At 36.5% G+C, this 13,805-nt stretch overlaps 2 protein-coding genes across 2 annotated transcripts in view; both read left to right on the forward strand.

The window, feature by feature from the left end:
• ATR (ATR serine/threonine kinase) overlaps positions 1–13,805 on the forward strand; it is a 121,536-nt gene that overhangs the window by 12,932 nt on the left and 94,799 nt on the right. The window contains exons 7-15 of the mRNA XM_036755385.1: positions 3,059–3,267; positions 4,304–4,456; positions 4,655–4,853; positions 5,095–5,357; positions 9,336–9,526; positions 9,614–9,714; positions 10,461–10,632; positions 11,091–11,261; positions 12,866–13,060. Of these exons, the coding sequence (XP_036611280.1) occupies positions 3,059–3,267; positions 4,304–4,456; positions 4,655–4,853; positions 5,095–5,357; positions 9,336–9,526; positions 9,614–9,714; positions 10,461–10,632; positions 11,091–11,261; positions 12,866–13,060 (1,654 nt within the window). The remainder of the gene's footprint in view (positions 1–3,058; positions 3,268–4,303; positions 4,457–4,654; positions 4,854–5,094; positions 5,358–9,335; positions 9,527–9,613; positions 9,715–10,460; positions 10,633–11,090; positions 11,262–12,865; positions 13,061–13,805) is intronic.
• On the forward strand, positions 7,136–8,068 carry LOC118846642 (taste receptor type 2 member 1-like). The gene has a single exon (XM_036755386.1). The coding sequence runs from the start codon at positions 7,136–7,138 to the stop codon at positions 8,066–8,068; it is 933 nt and encodes a 310-aa protein (XP_036611281.1).

Genomic DNA, 13,805 nt, shown 5'->3' on the forward strand with positions numbered 1-13,805 from the left:
TTTAAAACTATCTAAGTTAGCTATATCTTTTTGCAGATGAGAAAAGTGAGGCCCAGAGATGTTAAATGATTTGCCTAAAGTTTCATAGCTAGTTAGTAGCAGTTTCTCACTACCTACATCTCAGTCCCCTACAGTGTGGCTTCCAACCACAGCGCTGTACTGTAATTGTGCTTTTCAAAGCTACCAGTGATCTCTTAACTGGTAAATAGAATGACCTTCTTTAAATTTTCCTTGGTTTTTGTTATTTTTTTTTATTGTTGTTCAGTTGTTTTGGTTGTGTCCATGCCTTTGTAACCCCACTTGCAGTACTCTTGGCAAAGATACTGGAGTGGTTTACCATTTCCTTCTCCAGCTCATTTTACAGATGAGGAAACTGAGGCAAAAAGTGTTAAGTGACTTGCCCGGGGTCACACAGCTAGTAAGTGTCTGAGGCCAAATTTGAATTCAGGTCTTCCCGATTCCAGGCCTGGCACTCTATCCACTGTGCCTGCTAGCTACCCTCCCCTTGTTCTTTACCTTCCTGTAACTTTTGACACTGTTGACCTCGCCTTTCTCTTGGATACTATATCCTCCTTTGGTTTCTGTAACCCTCCTCTTTTTCTTGGTTTTTCTCTTATTTGCATGACTACTCCATCTTGCTCTCTGGTTTATCTTTCTCCTCCCCTGTAAATATGGGTACTCCCTGAAGATCTGCTCTAGGTCTTTTTTTTCTCTGTCGTTACCTCATTTAATCTAGTAGGTTCAATTTTTACCTCTATATGAATGATTGTTTAATTGAACTTAAGTCTGTCCATCCCTAATCTTCCCCATGAATCCGGGTCCTATATTGACAAATGCCTATTGGACATCTTACTCAGCCTGTCTAAAACTCAACTTATTATCTTTCCCTTAATCCCATTTGTCCTTCCTCGTTTCTGTTCATGATATCATCGTCTTCCCAATTACTTAGGTTCAAAAGCCCTGGGTGACCTTTAATTCTTCCCTCTCTCTCACCCCAACTTTCACCAATTGAGAAAATGTAGAGAAAGAAAACAGAGCCCAAGAAAGCCTTTGGGGGACAACCATGCAGTTAGTGGCCATGACTTTGATGGAGATCCAGTAAAGGAGACTATGGCATAGTCGGGTAGGAGAAGAAACAATAGGGAATAGCATTATGAAAATCTAGAGAGAAGAGTGTATCCAGGAATTAAAAAGTGATCAACAGTGTCAGATGCTTCAGAGAGATCAAGAAGGATGAGGATTGAGGAAAGGCCAATAGATTTGAATGATAAGCTCAGAAGCAAGACTGCAGAGGGTATAGAAGAGTGAGAGGAAAAGAAATGGCGGTACCTATTGTGGATGGCTTCCTCAAGGAGACTAGCCAAGAAGGGGAGAAGATAAACAGTAGGGTAGCTAGTGGACTTGGTCACATTGACCATGGGTTTTTAAGTATGTGAAGACATGACCATGTTTTTAGACAGTAGATAGGGAGAGATTGAAGATTAGAGAGAGTGGTAATGATAAAGGGTTCAATCTGCTGGAGAAGGTGAGACGGGATGGAATTAAAGGTTTATGTAGAGAAGATGACTTTGGCAAGGTGAAGGCCACCTCTTCATGTGAGAAAGGGTAAGAAGGAAATATAGTGTGACAAAATATCTCAGTGATATGAAATGAGGAAGGGGGAGAAGGGGAAACTTGGCTAATGGCTTCATTTTTTTTTCAGTAAAGTAAGAAATAAGGTTCTCAGCTGGGATTGTGGGGAGAAAGAGTACAGTGAAAGGCTTAAAGAGAGCTCAAAAGATTTGGAATGACCTCTGTGGTGAGTGGGATGATAGAAAAGGATTGCCTTGCCACAGTGAAAGCCCATTTGAATTTATATATCAGATTTATGTTGGACCCAATCAAGTCAACAAGTTAAGTCAAGAAGCATGTTTTTCCAAGCACTATGATAACTTTTGTAGATAATAATAAAAACAAAAAAGTAGTGTCTGAATCTAATGAGTGGAGAGATAAACTGGTTCACCAAGGGGTTGAAATAGGGAAAGGAGGAGAATGTACCCAGTGCATGGTTGGTGGCCTGAAAGAGAACTGAGGGGTGGAAGAAATGAAGGTCATGCTGAGAAAGGAATCCTAACAGAGTTGGGGATCAAAAGGCATGGGGAAAGATGAAATGATGAAGGATTATGATCAGCTAAAAGAAGTTCAGAGTTCATGAACATAAATGTACAACAGTTGGAATGATGGCACAATCTAGGGTGACACCATCAAACTCTGTAGCTGAGATGGCACAGAGTTGAAAGCCATAGGAATTGAGCAGATTGAAGAACTGTTAGGTTAGGGTATTTGAGGGAGTATCATCTTGCATTTTGAAGACTCCTCATATGGGAGCAGGAGTTGTGGTACATAGAAACTGAACCAGGGGCTGAGTTCTTGGAGAGATGATGGTACAGGGAGAATCTGAAAGTGGCAATGGGGAATAAGGGGAATTCTGACTCCCCTGCCACTACCAAGGATTGAGGATATAAGAGTGAAAGTGCATCCAGTCCTGGAAAAGGCCAAGGATGCAATGTTGCTAGCAGGGAGTGCCGGAATATGGGAAGGGTTAGAAAGGAAAAAGTTCAGTATGAAAGAAAATTTATTATGAACCATGTATTTCAAAGCCCATAGTAGAAGGATCAGGCAATAGTAGCACATTGAAGGACACTCACATCTGGCTACAAACTAACTCAGCCTTATTTCATATTATTTGCCTTCCTGCACTTTTTTCCCCTCACACCCATTACGTTCATCTTGTTCCCTAATGTGGAACTGCTGCTAATTGTACTCTGTCAACAGAGTAACAGGCCTGCCTAAGACCTAAACATAGACAGAAAGCTCAAGTTTAAAATTATTCCATTTGATATAACTAGAATATTTGCATATTTATGTTGGCATCCTATTGTGATTAGAATGAGCTGTGTACAGAATAATTTTGAAACCCTCATGTATTCATAATTGCTTTTGGCTTTCCTGGAATACTGGTTTTGAACATTATCAAACAAGATTTTATTCTGATATCTTTTCTATTTTTCATTTGCAGCAGCCTTAATTATAAAGTCACTCCCCATAAACATAAGATGAGGTCTTCAGACTTAGTAATCAATGTACAAATAACCTGGCTGTCTCTGGATTTTGTCACAAGAGTGCTTAAGATATGTAGAAATTTATTAGAATCTGTTCAGAAGCCTAATCTGGAACCACTGATTGATAGAGTGCTGAAAATATTTGATGCTTTGTTTTATATGCAAGGTAAGTTATGGAAATAAGCAACAAATTGGAAAAACCTTTAAAAATGAAATCAATATATAATAAGCTTTCTTGTGTAGTTACTGGCATCTAAAGTTTAAATTCATATATCTTTATTTTTTTAATTTTTAAATGATTTAATATTTTATTTTTCCCCATTTACGTTTAAGAGCAATTTTTATCATTTTCTTAAAAATGTTGAGTTTCAAATTCTCTCCATGCTTCCTTCCTTCTCTTCACCCCCACCCCCATTGAGAAGACAAGCAATTTCAAAATATAGGTTGTAGATGTATTCTCATGCAAAGCATATTTCCATGTTAGACATGTTGTGAAACATGACCAAAAAAACCCAGGAAAAAAAACAAAGAAAAAGTATGCTTTGATCTGTATTCAGACTCTATCAATTCTTTCTCTGGAGGTGGATAGCATTTTTCATTTTATGTCCTCTGGAATTTTCTTGGATCATTGTATTGCTGAGAATAGCTAAGTCATTCATAGTTTCCATTTCTTTAGAATGCACAAATATGTTTCTTAGGTTTTCTGGTTTACTTATTCTGCTGTATCTTGCTATATTGTCCTTTGTATATATGACTAAAAGTTGTTCCTTAGCCCTGTATTCCTAATAGTGAAATATTTTGATTTAACTTTTCTCACGATTTGTATTTTTTGTAGAATAGATTATTTTAGTTCAAAGACCTCTGATTTCATTAGTTTGTGTGAAAATTCATCAGTTAGGAGCCTCTTGGAATTTAGCTCAGATGTTCTTGAATGAAATGCATGCCTTTCGGCAGGCCCATAGTTAGATGCTTTTTAGCTTGATACAAGACCTATCGTAATTTGGTAGCTTAGTCTTTGAGAAACCAGAGTTATCTCCACCCTAAAACTAGACATCAGACTTTTCTGACACAACTAAAATTCATTTTTACAGAAATCCATTTGATGTTGTTATATAATACACACATTTATTTTATTAAAAAAACTTTAGAGGTATAGTAAAGATTGAAATGCAATTAATTACCTATTGTATATGTTTTTTCAGTAAAAATACCATTTGAAGATAAGATTCTGGAGGATTTGTGTGGAATGTTATCACTTCCATGGATTTATAGCCATTCTGAAGACCCTTCTTTAAAGCTGACCACATTTGGCACTGATCTTCTAGCCCTGAGCCAAAGTATTTCAGACAGTTTCTGTAAGTGCACAGAGAGAATTGTGACTCCTTCACTGTCTTTAATATCAGTTTTCTCTTATAGTTTATACTATATTTTAATATTAAGATACTACTTTTAATTATATTAGATAAATGTATACCAAATGTTGATTGACTTTGCAGCAGGTATTTATAATTAGTGACATAGGAAACATTGTTCAATAAACTTCATCTTTTCAGCACCCCAGGCACAGTCACAGTGTGTATACCTTCTGACTTTGTTCCCAAGAAGTATTTATCTTGAATGGAGAACAGCAGTATATTATTGGGCACTGCAAAGCTCCGATGAAATAATTCGTGCTAATTGTGTTAGAGGATTCTCTATCTTGTTGCATCAACGGAGTAAAAATTCTTACAAAAGAGTTCCCAAGATTCTCATGTATGTATTATTTTATTCATTTAGATTCTGTAATTTAATTAACATTTTTAAGGTACTTAATAAATGTTTGCTGATGATAATGCAGAGGGCATTGCAACTTTAGTTTGAAAATCTATGCATTTTTTACTGTAGCCTGTTCCTTCTTGATGTCTTGATGCAAATGAGTATGTTAATGTTCCTGAGGAGGCCACATAAGATATAAATATCCAGAAAGATAACCTTTTTTTTTTCCTAAATACAGAGATAAAGTCAAAGATGATCTTGGTGCTGTCAAGAAAGAATTTGCCACTATACTTGGACAGCTAATTTGTTCTCTTTGTGGCTCATTTGAGTTGAAGAGTCCTCTAACAGAACCTCTCTCTGAGGATGGAAATGTTGGTATCTTCTGTAAGAACCTCACAGTTGCTTCTGATTGTGAACAGTCATTTTCTCTACTGAAAGCTTCTATTTGCAAACCAGTCCTTTTCTTGCTGAAAAAAAAAGTGCCCAGTCCAGTAAAGTTAGGTAAGTGTTGGTTTGTTTTATTGTCTAGTCTGAAATCATCTTGGGTCTGTGGGGCTTGAAAAAAATTACACCAAAGCAAATGAATAAGAATCATAGCAAAGGTTTTAAAAGTACATTTCACAGAGCTAAAAAACTGCTTTTCAGTCCATTATGCTTATTACCATTAAATTCATCATTATTTTACCAGTATTGCTGGTACAACTACTACTACTTCAAAATAAAATAATCTCACATTGTAAAACATATAGCATAAAAGTATGTTTGTCACAGTAACCAGTAAGGTAGGTAGTAAAATTCCCCGTTTTATTTTTTTATTTTTAGTGTTTTTGGGTAGGGCACTTGGGGTTAAGTGACTTGCCCAAGGTCACACAGCTAGCACATGTGTCAAGTGTCTAAGGTCGGATTTGAACTCAGGTTCTCCTGACTCCAGGGCCGGTGCTCTACTCACTGCACCACCTAGCTGCCACTGAAATTCCCCATTTTATAAATGAGGAAAATGAAGGTCAGACTTGGCCAAAGTATTGGGCTCATGGGTTATTCATTTGAGTTAAACTGAAGAAAACCTCGTGGTCACAGTTTGTAAGTGAATATATCAGTCATTCACTTTTATCTTGCCTATAAGAAGGATTTGATAAATTAACCCTTATAACAACAACTTGTATTGTTTTTTTAATAATATTTTATTTTCCCGCAGTTAAATATAAAAATAATTTTTAACATTCATTTTTAAAAACTTTTGAGTTCCAAATTTTTTTCTCCTTCCCTCACTTCACCCCTCCCCAAGACAATAAGCAGTTTTATATAGGTTATACATGTTCAGTCATGCAAAATATGCTACATATTAGTCATATACAGACTCAAAGGAAAAGAAATCATGACAAAAAATAGTGAAAATGAAAAATAGTATGCTCCAATCTGCATTCAGACTCCCATCAGTTCTTTTTCTGGAGATGGATAGCATTTTTCATCATGAGTCCTTTGGAATTTTCTTGGATCCTTGTTTTGCTCAGAATAGCTAAGTCATTTCCAGTTTGATCATCGTATAGTATTATTGTTACTGTGTACCATGTTCTCCTGGTTCTCACTGGTATCTTTACAAGCATGCTTCCATACAATTATATGTGTTATACTTTCAAGGGTAAATTATTTTTTAAAATAAATTTTATTTTTTCAATTGTCTTTTGCCGACTTTTGTCTACCTTCTCTCCTTTCCACTCTTTTCCCAATTGAGGAAGAAAAATAAACCCCTTGTTACTAACATGTATAGTCAAACAAAACAAATTTCCACACTCATCATGTCTAAATACAAATTGTTAAGAGCAGTGGTGGTGGTGGTGATAATAACAGTAGTGAAGCACAAAAATCTTTTAGATAAACATTTGTCTCAGTAGGTTTGCTTAGAGTAACTGATTTATTAAATTGATTAGAATGATCTCAAGGCTTCTGTTTCAATTATTTGTTTGTGATGATGTTTTGATATAAATAGACATGAAAAATGCAAAGACTGGGTGCTTAAAACAAAATTGTTGGTCATCCGATCTTCACTTATTTGAATCTTCATGAACAAAACTGAGAACACAAATGGAAAGCGTATTTCAGCGACCATATCATATTGCCTTTATTCATGAGATGAGCTTCCTTTTAGGTAGGATAGTGCAAAAAAAAATTTTTAAGTCTTTGGTTTGTTAAAGTAGGAAGAAGATAAATAAGTGGATATAAACTTTCTTGAAATCTATCAGGAAAAAACTGAAGGAAAGCAATTATTATCTTTCTTCAGAATGACAGCTCTACTCTTCATTATCCAATTCATTTTTGGAATAGCTCAATTTCTTGTGGGAATTATAGCAAATGGAATCATTATAATGGTGAGTGGCCTTGAATATATCAAGAGGAAAAGGGTGACTGCATACGACCTCCTTCTGACCAGTCTGGGAATCTTCAGAATTTTTTTGCAGGTGTTAGTACTTATGACTAATCTGATACTTTTATTCACTCTGGAGTCATATGTTGTCAATGAAGTGTTTATAATTTTCTTTTTCATAAATGAAGTCAATCTTTGGCTTGCTACCTACCTTTGTGTCTTCTACTGTGTGAAGATTGCCAACATTGTCCACCCCTTCTTCCTCTGGTTGAAGATGAGGATCTCTAGGCTTGTGCCATGGTTGATTCTGTGGTCACTGCTAATTTCAGCTGCCCTTGCTATGTTCCACAGCCTACTGTATTGTCCAGGGGCCAGACAGGAGCTGAGAAGATTTCTTTTCGGAAATATCACTTCCCAAGCTCTTTTCCAGTATCTATTTCCAACTCCAATTCTTGTTGTGGGGTTGGCAATGCCATTATGCATGTTCAATGCTGCATCATTTCTGCTGATCTATTCTCTGTGTACACACACCAGACGGATGAGAAGCACGGCAACTGGTTTCAGAGACTCAAGCACTGAAGCCCATATCTGTGCCATGAAATTGGTATTCTCCTTCCTTATCCTCTATTCCTTCTATTATGTTGGAATAATGACACTGTTTTCTACGATTCCTGTGCAGAGAAGCCTCTTGTTTATGTTTTTTTCAGTGGCTGCATTTTACCCCTCTGGACACTCCGTCATCTTAATTCTAGGAAGTTCAAAGCTGAAGCATTATACAAGAAAGTTCCTGCTTTCTCCTAAGTGCTGTCTGGGAGAAGGTTCAGCACTAGCCTCTACACAGAACCAATAAAGCATTCTGTTTCTAACTGTATCACTTTATTATAGGTGTAACTAATGAATTTGATGTGCTTTTAGATTTAAAAAGAGGGCAAATTTTTGACATCGTCACCCTTTTGGAACATAACTTGTTTATTTTGAAGGTCAGAACTCATCTGCATACTTAGTACTGAAGTCCAGGTAAAGGCTCTGGTATTGAAAGGACTAGTGCACATCTGCTGTCTTCTGGTACATCCCTGTTTTGGGAGACTCTCAAAACAGTGCTGAAGGTCACAGAAAAAGAAGGCAATTCTTTCCCTTGTCACCAGAGGGGAAGGTGAAGACAGGCTTGACTTTTATCCTCACCTCTCAGACTGCTAAAATGTACAAACAGATGGAGAAAGAAGAAGATTTGGGAGTCCAGTGTTCACATCAGTTTGCTTTAATTGGATAGATAAAAGAGGTGATGTTACAAAGGTGTTTCAGGTTGCATTTGTCCACATGGCAATGGAACTTTTTTCCTTGGAGATAGCAGTTTTCAAACATTGTATTCTCCGAGGCAGAAAAGTGGGCAGGGGCTGAGAGTGTTTCCATCTGTTCCATGAATAAGGCACTCTATGTCTTGACTCTGAGCGTTTTCTCTGGCTGTCCTCCATGTGCGGAACGCTCTCCCTTCCCTGCTCAGACTACTGGCCTGCTCGTATTGTTTTAAGCTTTGCAGAACACTTTACATCGATGATCTTCTTTGATTCTCGTAATAAACCCATGAAGTAGGTGGTGTTACTATCCCCTTTTACAAAAGAAGAAAGTGAAGCCAAGAAACTTTATGACCTGCCCAGGGCCACCTGTCTGAGGCAGGATTTGAACTCATGTCTTGCTGACTCCCAACTTCAGCATCCTGTCCCCTACAACACCAAAAGGAATAAATTTTGAAAATTTAGAAATTAGAAATAGTTTTATCCTAATGTTTATCCTAATGAATATTCATATGAGATTTTGAGACTCTGCGTGATGCTGCATAGCTCTGTTCATTATTTATTATAACTTATTTTTTGACTGAGCCATTGAAGACTGGACTGATCAAATGAAAAATAGCCGATATGATAAACTTATGATCGGGAGGTTCTTATTCCAGTATAAGTATGGAATATTATAAAGGCTTTTTCATTCTTTCTTGTTATCATTAAAAATCAACTTAAAATTTGTATCGTAATGTATTTTTTTCATCGAAACATTAACATAATATTCCTCATATATTTTAAAATGTGTTAATTAGTTGTTCTGTATGTTTTACCCTTTAGCATTCATAGATAATCTGCCTCATCTTTGTAAGCACCTCAATTTTCGGGAAGATGAAGCAGATGTAAAAATAGTCCTTGGCACTTTATTAAATTTAATGGAGGACCCAGACAAAGATGTGAGAATGGCTTTCAGTGGAAACATCAGATATATATTGGAATCCTTGGACTCTGAAGATGGATTTATAAAAGAGGTCAACTTTTAATTTCTTAACATTGTCATTAAAAATCTTGTTCTAAAAACATCTTTAATCATTTATTGAACATATTTTTGTTAACAGCTTTTTGTCTTGAGAATGAGAGAGGCATATACCCATGCTCAAATATCAAGAAATAATGAGTTGAAGGATACCTTGATTCTTACAACAGGGGATATTGGAAGGTATATTTGACTACATATTTGCATTATTACTTATTTCCCTCTAAATTCATGACATTTTGCTATATTTTGCCATATATTAAACATAGCAAAATTCTATTTTGCCAACATAACAAGCTTGTCACAGACTATGCATGTAGCCATGTTCTTTCTCCCTATTGTATTATATGTCTGCTTTATGAAATCATAGATTTAGAGCTAGAGGGATCCTTAGAGGTCATCTAGCACAACAACTTCATTCACAGATGAGGAAACTGAGGACTCGCCCAGTCACAAAATTAGTAAGTGGCGAAGCTAGGATACATCACTGCCTGTCCTCATTCCCTGATCTCAGGCCTTAAGCATCTTTATCTTACCTGTCTTTAAAGTGGGATTTCTTTATGCATTACTTTCCATTAACCAAGATGTAGTTAACATTTAACATTGAATTAACGAGGGAAAATAATTAAAGAATGATTAGTTTATACGTACTGAAACATGTCTTCTCATTGTGTTAAATCCGAAATTCTGTTAATGCAGTCCGTGAGGAATATGATCTAATAAGGAAAAGCCTTTGTTCCAAAAGAGGAAATGTGTTCGTTGGTACGTATAAAGGGATAATTTGATAAATTCATACTTCACTGACTTTTCCTATTTATATTATATATGAAAACCCTTCTGAGAAAAACTTTATAGGAAGATAGGTTTATTTGGAGGGAACTCTACATGTATAAAACTTGAGACACTAATAAAATCTTTCATCTTTTAAGGGCAGCAAAAGGGGATTTGGTGCCTTTTGCACTCCTGCACCTATTGCATTGTTTGTTGTCCAAATCACCATCTATTTCTGGAGCAGCGTACACAGAAATCAGAGCACTAGCTGCGGCCAAATGTGTGAAACTGCAGACATTCTTCAGCCAGTACAAGAAACCTATTTGCCAGGTAAGAGCCAGTATCTTGATGAATATAGAGGAATTACTGTGATATCTACAAGAAGCACATTGCCAGCATCATAAGCTTGTTTTACTTAAAAGTAGAATTCCATTTAGGGCTAAAATATTGCTGCTTTATATTGCAGTAGCTATAAAGATACCCAGATATGTCTCTGCATGTACAAAAATGTACATAAATACATATTCATGATGATTTAATGTGTTTTCCCTTTAATTATTTTCTCTGCCATATGAGCAGCCTTGCTTTTTATGAGGTGATACCTTTGTTTTGTAGTGGTTTTTAGAGGGGAAAAAATTAGTTTTTCCCATGGTGTTATGGCTTGCTTTTCTTTTTGAGTCAATTCATGTCCAAGAATTCAAGCTTTTAAACCTCCTGGGTTTTTCTTTCGGTGATAGAAATTTTCCATCTAGTGATAGAAACTGATATTTAAATTGTTTATGTTCTAGTTTTTGGTGGAATCCCTCCATTCCAGCCAGAAGACAGCACTCCCCAACACTCCATGTCAGAATACTGAGATGAGAAAGCAAGATGTTACTCGCCAGCAGGAAATGACACGAAATATCTTATCTGAAATTTCCAATGTTTTTGATTTTACTGATAGTAATCTGTTCCTTACTGTAAGTTGCAAAATATGGTTTATTTTTAGTTGACTGTTTTTGTTCTGTCTGTTGCTCATTCTCTTTCTGTTTTGATTTTCTTTGTTATTTTTAAACTAGTCACATGTATATATCCATAAAAACGTAATCTTACTCAGAATTCTGAATTTCATGCATTTTCTTGTAACTTTGATTTGAGCAAGTAAGGTATACTAAGGAATCTAAATTCATATTGTTCTTGGATTACAAGCTAAGTGGTCAGCTGTCTTATGGCTTTCCGCTGCAGCATTCATCCACTTAGTAGGCTAAGAATTTAGGAGGTGCTGTGGCCTCTAGTAATGGCCTGGCATCTGGTGTCAGGAAGATCTGAGTTCAGATTCAGCTTCAGGCACTTGACTAGCTGTGTGACCTTGGGCAAGTGACTTAATTTCTGATTCAGTTTCCCCAGCTGTAAAATGGACTGATAACACCTCCTTTCTAGGGTTGTTGTGAGGATAAAATGAGATATTTGTAGAGTGCCTAGTACAGTGCCTGACACATAGTAGGTGCTGCCTAAATGCTGGCTGTAATCATTATTGTCATCATCATCATGACAATCACCGTTATTCTCTAGTAAATGTTGAGTGCTTAGCACTGTGAGCAACACACAGAAATGTTATCCACAGTCCTTGTCTTCAGGGAGTTCACCGTTTATGTAGGGTGACAAGAAACATGCACACAAACCTAAGCCATTTCTAATTACAATTTATAGTATTCACAAACAAAAGGCAACATTCCACAATAAGACAGAAATATAGATGTCTAAGTCCCTCATTTTATAAATAAATGGGGAACCTGAGGTATAGAGAGGCTAAGTCACGTGCTCTTCCTGACTGATTGAATGGAAGAACCAATTTGAGTTCTGATAATGAAATCAGGAACTTCAACATAGGACATTGTTTTGGAATTGATAGTTAAAGAAAGACTTTATGGTTTCTCATCCAGATTAAACCCCTGAGGACCTCAGACAAAAGTAATATATTTTGTAATATATAACCAACCTAAAGAGAGAATAAGAGGGTCCTTAAGATGCTTCCACAGTTTCTACTGTAACCAAATTATCTTCACCCTATATCCTTCTAAAGAGGGATAGCAGTGTAAAAGTTCTTAAGTTAGACTCTACAGTACCAGAGAGGTCTAAAATTGGGAATCTCATTGGAAATTGTAGAACCATTGTTCTTAATCATAGTTTAGTAAGTTAACTTTTCACAGTCTAAAACAGTTGGGTAAAAAAAGTAAAATCTTTTTAGCTAGTTATCTAAACATTTTCCATTTCAAATATAAGTTCAAAGTGTTCAGGTGACTTGAGAGAAAAGAAGGCTTTGAACAGTTGCTATGAAGAGTGAGATGGAGTCAGAGAAAGATGAAAGGATTGGTGTGCATCAGGGTAGGCCCAGATTAGATAATATTCTGAACTCTAGTCTTGCATTTCCTCCTGGACATCTCCCCCTGGCCTCTCAACAACACCTCCAACTCAACTGGAACTTAACATAGGAACTTGGTCATCACAAAAATACTTTAGTGTACATAATATCCAGAAACTCTACCATCTAAATAAATGTTTTTTTTTTAATTTCTTTATTCAGAGGACATTACAAGTTCTGTTACCTGACCTTGCTGCCAAAGCAAGTCCAGCAGCCTCTGCCCTCATTCGAACAATAGGAAAACAACTAAATGTAAACCGTAGAGAGATATTAATAAATAACTTCAAATACATCTTTTCCCACTTGGTCTGTTCTTGCTCCAAAGATGAACTGGAACGTGCACTTCATTACCTCCAGGTAATTTGATAATTGTAAAATATTTTATAGTTATCACTAAAAGAATATTAGAGAAAGTCTTTTGGGTGAAGAGATGGAGAGAAAAAATGTAGATACTAGAAGAATTACCCCAACTATTATACACTCTTTAAATCTTTATCTCAGTCTGTAATGTGTAATTTGCCTGGAGAGGTAGGCTGGAGCTAGAGTTTGAAGTGCTTTAAATGCTAAATAGAGGAGTTTGTATTTTATCCTAAAGACAATGGGGAGCCACCGTATCTTCTTGTGCAGAGGAATAATATGGTCAGACCTGCATTTTAGGAACATCAGTTTGCCAGTTGTGGGGAGGTTTGATTGGAAAGAGGAGAGATTGAGGCAGTTAGAAAAAGCCAGATGAAAGAGAATGGGGGCCTGAGTTAAAGTGGATGTAGTATAGGTAGAAAGAAAGTATTTTGTGGGGAGAATCAGTAGGACTTGGCAACTGATTGGCTAGGAAGGGTGAGTAAGAGTGAAGATTCAAGAATAATGCCTAACTTGTGAACCTGGGTGACTGTAAAATGGTGGTCTACTTGGCAAAAGTAAGGGAGTTGGGAGGAATGTTGGGCTTAGGAGAAAAGTTAAGGAGCTCTATTTTGACATACTAAGTTTGAAATGTCTACAGAACATCCATATAAAGGTGTCTAGCAGACATTTAGAGATGGGAACTAGAGCTCAGGTGAGAGATAAGGGCTGAATATTTGGTTGTAGAAGTCGATCTTCTTAGAAA

Source organism: Trichosurus vulpecula, chromosome 4 (genome assembly GCF_011100635.1).
Source record: "Trichosurus vulpecula isolate mTriVul1 chromosome 4, mTriVul1.pri, whole genome shotgun sequence".
In the NCBI taxonomy this organism is placed as follows: Eukaryota; Metazoa; Chordata; class Mammalia; order Diprotodontia; family Phalangeridae; genus Trichosurus; species Trichosurus vulpecula.